Source organism: Oncorhynchus mykiss, chromosome 19 (genome assembly GCF_057628025.1).
Source record: "Oncorhynchus mykiss isolate SJ-2025 chromosome 19, ASM5762802v1, whole genome shotgun sequence".
Lineage (NCBI taxonomy): Eukaryota > Metazoa > Chordata > Actinopteri > Salmoniformes > Salmonidae > Oncorhynchus > Oncorhynchus mykiss.
This window is the reverse complement of record NC_143040.1, coordinates 8672192-8682377: the sequence shown is the minus strand read 5'-3', so window position 1 is coordinate 8682377 and position 10186 is coordinate 8672192. Positions and strand designations below refer to the sequence as shown.

Genomic DNA, 10186 nt, shown 5'->3' with positions numbered 1-10186 from the left:
TAGACTATTAATGCAAGTTATTGGATAAACATCCAACATGTATTATTATTTTAATTCTTATTTTATTTAAATAATTATGACTTTAGAAATACATTGTGGATGGTTGCTACAATTTGAAAAATTGTGTAATACATTTGAGCAAATATACCTCATTTTGATTACTTTTATTGTGATAACTTCTATGTTGCTCTTCCGGAGCAGAGTTCATGAATGTTGACGATTGTTGAAACGTGAACACATGTTAACAAAAAAAACACACCGGCATAGCAATATACAATTCATAGACAGCCAACATGAGAGATACGCCGTTATCAAACTGCGAGCGGGACTTTTTACTCAAAGCTATTCAAGAAAAAAAGGTAGCTGATGCAATTTGTGTATGCTTGCATGTGAATGAAACGTGCTAGCTGAGATAGCCAGATATGCTAGTTAGCTGACATAAATGACCAATTTAGATGTGGGAACCCGAACTAAAATATTGTACAGTGTCTATCTCTATCTACCAACGTTACAGAGTTTGGTAGAGTTCTGGGTCATTGTACATAACCTGTTGTAAACTTGAGCTACCTAGCTAGCTAGCTAGCTAGCTAGCTAATTATATTTCGATGCATCGTTGCTATACTAGCTATAAATATTTACGATACATAATCTCGCTCAATAATGTGTACCTGCAGCGCTTGGATGGGAGACAGACCTATGACTACAGGAGCATCAAGATCTCGTTCGGGACAGATTATGGATGCTGCTTTGTTGACCTGGGGAAGACGAGGCGAGTGTTCCTGCCTTTTGAAGGCAAAGAAATGACAGTTGAGCAGTGGCTCTCAACCAAAGCTACTGGCCTATCTAAAGCGGATCGTTGAGAAGCCCCAAGGCTTACTGCTAAAAATGTAGATGACGGGTGCACCAGGCAAAGCCAAATGCACTTGGTGGTACAGTAACCGAAAATGGTTGACAGCCATTCTTAGTGGAGTTGGCTTTCTTGCTACTAATATGGCAGGCTTTTGCACTACGTTTGCATACATCTGAAAGGACTGGATACAAGTATGGCATTAGCTGTACCTTGCTATCTGATTGGATTGGCAGAATTGTTTTGCCATATACCCATCCATCCTTTCAGATCTATAAAGCAGCATAGGTGACAGTGCTAGGGGCTAGGTGGTAGGGGCTAGGTTACAGTGGTAGCGGCTAGGGGCTAGGTGACAGTGGTAGGGGCTAGGTGACAGTGGTAGGGGCTAGGTGACAGTGGTAGGGGCTAGGTGACTGTGGTAGTGGCTAGGGGCTAGGTGACAGTGCTAGGGGCGGTTTGAGATTAACTTTGTACGTTTGGGCTCCTGAGTGGCGCAGCAGTCAAACGCACTCAGTGCAAGAGGCGTCACTACAGTCCCTGGTTTGAATCCAGGCTGTATCTGGCCGTGGGTAGGCCGTCATTGTAAATAAGAATTTGTTCTTAACCGACTTGTCTGGTTAAATAAAAAAATTAAAAAATGGTGTGTTCCTAACCTCCAGGATCATGGCCCAGGTGTCCTGTGAGCTCATTACTCCGAAAGAGAACCGACCGAATGAAGGACTCATTTTCTTCAACATTGAGCTGTCTCCCATGGCTTCTCCAGCATTTGAGATGGGCAGGTAAGAGTCCTACTATGTTTTTACTTCATAAGGCTATAGTGTAAATTGCATCTGAAAAACGATCACTGAAATGTTTTTATCTGCATGGTTGTCCTTCCCCCTTCTTGATCTCTCTCTATCTCTAGGCAGTCAGAGCTGTTGGTGAAGCTGAACAGACAGCTGGAGAGATGCCTCAGGAATTCCAAGTGTATAGACACAGAGTCTCTGTGTGTGGTGTCTGGAGAGAAGGTACACACAAACATACACACACACCTGAAGTTTGGCATGAAGGCTGTGAACGAAAGTCCCCAAATTGGGTTTCAATTCCAGTCAATTCAGGAAGTAAACCAAATTCCAATTTGAAATGTTCTCCATTGAAAAGCATTGAAGATAATTGTTATTTCAGTTTAATTCCTGAATTGACAGGAACTCAATATTTGGAAGGTGTTTTTAATGTTTTGTACACTCAGTGTATATCTACTGGTCTTCCAAGGTATAATGCCTGTCTATTTCTCCAGATGTGGTACAGATCTATAATGCCTATCTACCTGTCTATTTCTGCAGGTGTGGTACAGATCTATAATGCCTATCTACCTGTCTATTTCTCCAGGTGTGGTACAGATCTATGTCTATATCTACCTGTCTATTTCTCCAGATGTGGTACAGATCCATGTCTGTGTAATTAGTGTGTCTGTGTATCTCCAGGTGTGGTACAGATCTATGTCTATATCTACCTGTTTATCTCTCCAGATGTGGTACAGATCGATGTCTGTGTAATTAGTGTGTCTGTATCTCCAGGTGTGGTACAGATTAATGTCTGTGTAATTAGTGTGTCTGTGTATCTCCAGGTGTGGCAGATTAGGGTGGACGTCCACTTGCTGAACCACGATGGTAACCTAATGGACGCTGCCAGCATTGCTGCCATCGCGGCCCTCTGTCACTTCAGACGGCCCGATGTGGGCATCCAGGGAGAGGAAGTCACTGTGGTGAGGAGAGGGGTGGGGGGGGGGGGGGGGGGGTGATGCTATCGACAACTAATGCCATGGCAACAATCTTTGACATTGATTACACCCCTGGGTAGTGTTAATTAGGAACCAAACTGACAAGCAGGGAAGGACCACCTGGATTTGTCTAATAAGACACACTCATTTTTGTCACACGTTGCAAAAGGTTCGAAAAATGTCACCTGTTGCATGCCCTAATGAACACAACCCCAATTTATAATGATTTAACCCTTCATGTGTCTGTTCCACAGTACAGTACAGAGGAGAGAGACCCCATTCCCCTCAGCATCTACCACATGCCCATCTGTGTCAGTTTCTCCTTCTTCCAACAAGGGTAGGTCCCTGTTATATAAGATCACCTGTATGTTTGATATCACTATCAGACAGTGATGGCTGCCATTGCAGTTCTCTCTCTGACTCTCTTCCCTTCCCTCTCCTGTTCTCCTTCTCTCCTCTCTTCCCTTCCCTCTCCTGTTCTCCTTCTCTCCTCTCTTCCCTTTCCTCTCCTGTTCTCCTTCTCTCCACTGCTCTCTATGTCCTATCTCATATCCCCTCTCCTACCCCTCTCCCTCTGCTCCAGGACCTACCTGTTGGTTGACCCGTGTGAGCGTGAGGAGCGTGTGATGGACGGCCTGCTGATGATAGCCATGAACAAACACAGAGAGATCTGCTCCATCCAGTCTAGTGGAGGCATCATGCTGCTCAAAGACCAGGCGGGTACTGGGGAGCCATAGAGATACAGTCAGCTGCTCAAAGACCAGTCGGGTACTGGGGAGCCATAGAGATACAGTCAGCTACTCAAAAGACCAGGCGGGTACTGGGGAGCCATAGAGATACAGTCAGCTGCTCAAAAGACCAGGCGGGTACTGGGGAGCCATAGAGATAGTCAGCTGCTCAAAAGACCAGGCGGGTACTGGGGAGCCATAGAGATAGTCAGCTACTCAAAAGACCAGGCGGGTACTGGGGAGCCATAGAGATACAGTCAGCTGCTCAAAGACCAGTCGGGTACTGGGGAGCCATAGAGATACAGTCAGCTACTCAAAAGACCAGGCGGGTACTGGGGAGCCATAGAGATACAGTCAGCTGCTCAAAAGACCAGACGGGTACTGGGGAGCCATAGAGATAGTCAGCTACTCAAAAGACCAGGCGGGTACTGGGGAGCCATAGAGATACCATCAGCTACTCAAAAGACCAGGCGGGTACTGGGGAGCCATAGAGATACAGTCAGCTGCTCAAAAGACCAGGCGGGTACTGGGGGGCCATAGAGATACAGTCAGCTGCTCAAAAGACCAGGCGGGTACTGGGGAGCCATAGAGATACAGTCAGCTGCTCAAAAGACCAGGCGGATACTGGGGAGCCGTAGAGACAGTCAGCTACTCAAAAGACCAGGCGGGTACTGGGGAGCCATAGAGATACAGTCAGCTGCTCAAAGACCAGGCGGGTACTGGGGAGCCATAGAGATACAGTCAGCTGCTCAAAAGACCAGGCGGGTACTGGGGAGCCATAGAGATAGTCAGCTGCTCAAAAGACCAGGCGGGTACTGGGGGGCCATAGAGATACAGTCAGCTGCTCAAAAGACCAGGCGGGTACTGGGGAGCCATAGAGATACAGTCAGCTGCTCAAAAGACCAGGCGGATACTGGGGAGCCATAGAGATAGTCAGCTACTCAAAAGACCAGGCGGGTACTGGGGAGCCATAGAGATACAGTCAGCTGCTCAAAAGACCAGGCGGGTACTGGGGAGCCATAGAGATACAGTCAGCTGCTCAAAAGACCGGGCGGGTACTGGGGAGCCATAGAGATAGTCAGCTGCTCAAAAGACCAGGCGGGTACTGGGGAGCCATAGAGATACAGTCAGCTGCTCAAAAGACCAGGCGGGTACTGGGGAGCTAATGCAGACCTGGGATGCCAACCCACGACCACAACAACACTTTCTACGCGCAAATCAGCATGCTAAACACTTGTCTAGATATCATAACCATGGCTTTGGTAGGCCAGGGGGCTGATAATATTCAGGATGGATACGAGCATACTCTAGCTACTTCACTGTGAATTGTATCTCTAAAGCATGATGTGTTTGTACAGGTCCTCAGGTGCAGTAAGATCGCTAGTGTCAAAGTGTCCGAGATCACAGAGCTAATCAACAAAGCCTTGGAGAACGACAAGAAAGCCAGGTGGGTCACGTCAACTTGGTCTCGTTAGCGTTCATTTTGACTTTGTGGCTGTGCTATCGAGTGGAAACCCGTTTATATAAACCTCTCTGGTGTTGCTACTTTGGCGTCATTTCATTTTTGGATTCCAATAAAGTTCTCTTTTTGAATATCGGTTATTTCAGAAAAACTGGGGGTAAGTTTGGCTTCGCAGAGTCGTTGCCCCAGGAGCGAATCACAGCGCTGAAAACAGACGTGTCACCTGTGGAAATGAGTGATGTCAAGGAGAAGGCCAATGAGATCGTCCAGAGAGCTGAGGTCCCACCCCAAACGTATCCCTTCAAAGAAAGTCTTGAAGTTACTCTGAATACATTTGTAGTAGAAGACTCTATTTTCTCAAAGGGGGAAGGTCATTGTTTGTGGGCGAGTGAGTTAGTGAGCGAGTGACTTGGTGTGCCTGTCCTCTTGTCTGTTTTCTCAATGCTACTGATCCATGGTTTACTCTAGACTCTAGTCCTTAACCAACCGCGGGACAGCGTTCCCTCCAGTGTTAACTGCGCCAGGTACAGGCCAGGTGGGGGAGGGGCTAGAGAACTCCTGGGGTCTGAAGGAAGAGGAGGAGGAGGAGGAGGAAGATGAGACGGTGGAGTTGAAGATGGAGTTGGAAGAGGGACATGAGGAGAAGGGGAGAGGTAACTATTTGTTTGTTTTCCTTGGGTGAGTGAAACTGACTCGCCTGGTCCCAGATCTGTTTGTGCCGTCTTCCATGGTCATAGTTGGCAAGACGGCACAGAATGATCTGGAACCAGGCTACAAAAATGAATCAATCGCTCCAGGGGCGCTGAGCTACGCCTGACCCATCCCTCACTCACCACCTGGGTAACACCCCTCTACGCCTGACCCATCCCTCACTCACCACCTGGGTAACACCCCTCTACGCCTGACCCATCCCTCACTCACCACCCGGGTAACACCCCTCTACGCCTGACCCATCCCTCACTCACCACCTGGGTAACACCCCTCTACGCCTGACCCATCCCTCACTCACCACCCGGGTAACACCCCTCTACGCCTGACCCATCCCTCACTCACCACCTGGGTAACACCCCTCTACGCCTGACCCATCCCTCACTCACCACCTGGGTAACACCCCTCTACGCCTGACCCATCCCTCACTCACCACCTGGGTAACACCCCTCTACGCCTGACCCATCCCTCACTCACCACCCGGGTAACACCCCTCTACGCCTGACCCATCCCTCACTCACCACCCGGGTAACACCCCTCTACGCCTGATCCATCCCTCACTCACCACCCGGGTAACATCCCTCTACGCCTGATCCATCCCTCACTCAGCACCCGGGTAACACCCCTCTACGCCTGACCCATCCCTCACTCACTACCCGGGTAACACCCCTCTACGCCTGACCCATCCCTCACTCACTACCCGGGTAACACCCCTCTACGCCTGACCCATCCCTCACTCACCACCCGGGTAACACCCCTCTACGCCTGACCCATCCCTCACTCACCACCCGGGTAACACCCCTCTACGCCTGACCCATCCCTCACTCACCAACCGGGTAACACCCCTCTACGCCTGACCCATCCCTCACTCACCACCCGGGTAACACCCCTCTACGACTGACCCATCCCTCACTCACCACCCGGGTAACACCCCTCTACGCCTGACCCATCCCTCACTCACCACCTGGGTAACACCCCTCTACGCCTGACCCATCCCTCACTCACCACCCGGGTAACACCCCTCTACGCCTGACCCATCCCTCACTCACCACCCGGGTAGCACCCCTCTACGCCTGACCCATCCCTCACTCACCACCCAGGTAACACCCCTATACGCCTGACCCATCCCTCACTCACCACCCGCGGAGCACCCCTCTACGCCTGACCCATCCCTCACTCACCACCCGGGTAACACCCCTCTACGCCTGACCCATCCCTCACTCACCACCCAGGTAACACCCCTCTACGCCTGACCCATCCCTCACTCACCACCCGCGGAGCACCCCTCTACGCCTGACCCATCCCTCACTCACCACCCGGGTAACACCCCTCTACGCCTGACCCATTGCCTCCAGCCCTTCTGGAGAGTTGGAGGTTTGGTTTGTGAGCATAAAGATACTTTTCTGTTCTTTAAGTTTAACGATCAATAAGGTACACCTCATCTTATTGTGTGATTGTGTTTCCTAGGTGACGTGGTGGTAATCTCAGACAGTGACAGCGAGGAGGAGGATGTTGTCATCTTGAACCAGGTAACAACAAAGTAAGTGACACTTTTAGATTTTTTTTCTTCTGGGTTCTATAGAACCCCTTTCTGTGTCTCCCAAGCATTGCCTCACCAGGGCGACGCGCGCAAGTTGGTGTTAGAACACCAGGGAGTTCTTCTAGAACGGAAGCAAGTTGGTGACAGAACACCAGGGAGTTCTTCTAGAACGGCAGCAAGTTGGTGGCAGAACACCAGTGAGTTCTTCTAGAACAGCAGCAAGTTGGTGGCAGAACACCAGGGAGTTCTTATAGAACGGCAGCAAGTTGGTGACAGAACACCAGGGAGTTCTTCTAGAACGGCAGCAAGTTGGTGGCAGAACACCAGGGAGTTCTTATAGAACGGCAGCAAGTTGGTGGCAGAACACCAGGGAGTTCTTCTAGACCGGCAGCAAGTTGGTGGCAGAACACCAGGGAGTTCTTCTAGAACGGCAGCCCCAAAAAAATGCCTCTGTTTACATGTTGCTTATGAGTGGATTTGACAGTACATGTCTATTATAATTGGATTTTACGGCTTGTACGTATGTCCTTCTTAATATAAAGTTTGTGTCATCATCGCAAATCAACTGCATTATACTTTAAAAAACAACACTTCAAGCTTTTGCTACAGCCTATGTCAATGAGGGTTAGTATTCTAGCTGACAACTTCTGCATCGAAAATAGTTTTTTTGTTTGTTGCAAAGATCACAACCAAATATAATCTTAACGACTGTTCAAGCGAGAATCAAAACATCACTGTAAGCGTAAGGGAACCCCCCCAAAAAACGTATTTTTGTTTAGAAGTAATAAAAGCGTAAGTCTTAGACTGTTGAATGGGTGCAGATGGGGATGATTTTCTTACTGCAGACGAGAGTCGTGTGCATCTGTCCGTGACGTCAGTGTGTTGTGTACTGGAAAGGAATAAAAACCAAGCCATGAGTTTCGAAGGAATTGTCCTGAGAGCACGGAGACCAAGATTGTGTCGAGGCACAGATCTGGGGAAGGGTACCAAAACATTTCTAAAGCATTGAAGGTCCCCAAGAACACAGTGGCCTCCTCATTCTTAAATGGAAGAAGTTTGCAACCACCAAGACTCTTCCTAGAGCTGGCCGCCTGGCCAAACTGAGCAATCGGGGGAGAAGAGCCTTGGTCTGGGAGGTGACCAAGAACCCGATGGTCACTCTGACAGCACTCCAGAGTTCCTCTTTGGAGGAACAAGTACCATGGAAATGACACCTTCACTTTCAGATGGATTTATTTTTTTGGGGGGGTTACACCCACAAGCACATCGTCTCATTGCTGTTGTAAATGCAAACCATTCAAGTTGTAGTGTAAGGTTGGGTTCTTTCTATAACAACAACAACAGAACATCCTTCTGATCTACTGAGATCCAGATATAGTGATGCTCATTTCATGTGTATATTATACATTATTATAATCATGAAAACAATAACCTTTTTACAATTGAAGTTGTGCTTACTTTGAGGAAGAAATGTACCTGACTTTGTTCTCTCTCAGGGAGAAGGCCTCCATCTCTAACCAACAGGGGGCAGTAGCCTCCAAGCAGCAGCAGCAGCAGAAGAAGAAGAAGAAGAAGAGGGGGCAGTAGCCTCCAAGCAGCAGCAGAAGAAGAAGAGGGGGCAGTAGCCTCCAAGCAGCAGCAGAAGAAGAGGGGGCAGTAGCCTCCAAGCAGCAGCAGAAGAAGAAGAGGAAGTGAAATATGTTTTTTTTTTCTTGAGCGGATGGAACATAAATACAAATAAATAGTAGACTGGAAATTGACCACAAGAAGCCACAAAATAAAACAATAATTTCAAACCGTGCTTACATTTGTATACAATCAGTTGTGTGTGAGAAAACTTGGGAACAGGTTTCCTAAATTAAAATCATTTCTAAGATGTTTTCCTGGTCTTTTTACAGTCTGTCTCCAATCATGAAAAAATATTTAGTTTTTTTGGTTCAGAAAATGAGGGCCCTAATAAAACCACCCGCGGGTCAAATTCAGCCAGTTGGGGAACCTTGCAGTAAATGTATTGTTTATTAGGCCTGAAGCATACAGTAGATGTATTGTTTATTAGGCACCACCTGAAGCATACAGTAGATGTATTGTTTATTAGGCACCACCTGAAGCATACAGTAGATGTATTGTTTATTAGGCACCACCTGAAGCATACAGTAGATGTATTGTTTATTAGGCACCACCTGAAGCATACAGTAGATGTATTGTTTATTAGGCCTGAAGCATACAGTAGATGTCTTGTTTATTAGGCACCACCTGAAGCATACAGTAGATGTATTGTGTATTAGGCACCACCTGAAGCATACAGTAAATGTATTGTTTATTAGGCCTGAAGCATACAGTAGATGTATTGTTTATTAGGCCTGAAGCATACAGTAGATGTATTGTTTATAGGCTATATACAGGGGGTACCGGTACAGAGTCAATGTGAAGGCTATATACAGGGGGTACTGGTACAGAGTCAATGTGAAGGCTATATACAGGGGGTACTGGTACAGAGTCAATGTGGAGGCTATATTCAGGGGGTACCAGTACAGAGTCAATGTGGAGGCTATATACAGGGGGTACTGGTACAGAGTCAATGTGAAGGCTATATACACGGGGTACCGGTACAGAGTCAATGTGAAGGCTATATACAGGGGGTACTGGTACAGAGTCAATGTGGAGGCTATATTCAGGGGGTACCAGTACAGAGTCAATGTGGAGGCTATATACATGGGTACTGGTACATAGTCAATGTGAAGGCTATATACAGGGCTACTGGTACAGAGTCAATGTGGAGGCTATATACAGGGGGTACTGGTACAGAGTCAATGTGGAGGCTGTATTCAGGGGTACCGGTACAGACGCATTGTGGAGTGCCCAAATACAGCCATTAGCTGTGGTATATTGGCCACAAACCCCTGAGGTGCCTTATTGCTATTAAAAACTGGTTACCAGCTTAATTAGAGCAGGAAAAACAAATGTTGTGTCAGCCAATCAGTATTCATGGCTTGAACCACACAGTTTATAAATAAATACCTTTTTACACTGTAAACAAAATGGAGACAATGTCAATTTTAAAAAAAATGCTCCATATATGTATGAGTTTTATTTGATGTGGCAGATAACAAAGGAGGCTCTAGGAGTGAGTATAAAAGGCAGA

General features: G+C 47.5%; 1 protein-coding gene across 1 annotated transcript; it reads left to right on the top strand.

Annotated features, from left to right (window-relative positions):
• Positions 1-175: 175 nt before the first annotated feature.
• Positions 176-8922, top strand: LOC110513705 (exosome complex component RRP45). The gene is made up of 12 exons (XM_090209528.1): positions 176-359; positions 675-769; positions 1507-1626; positions 1752-1854; positions 2454-2591; positions 2861-2943; positions 3190-3322; positions 4693-4781; positions 4943-5097; positions 5300-5449; positions 6972-7044; positions 8541-8922. Exons 1-12 carry the CDS (start codon positions 294-296, stop codon positions 8629-8631), a joined length of 1296 nt encoding a protein of 431 aa, XP_090065654.1. The 5' UTR covers positions 176-293; the 3' UTR covers positions 8632-8922.
• The last annotated feature ends 1264 nt before the right edge of the window (positions 8923-10186 follow it).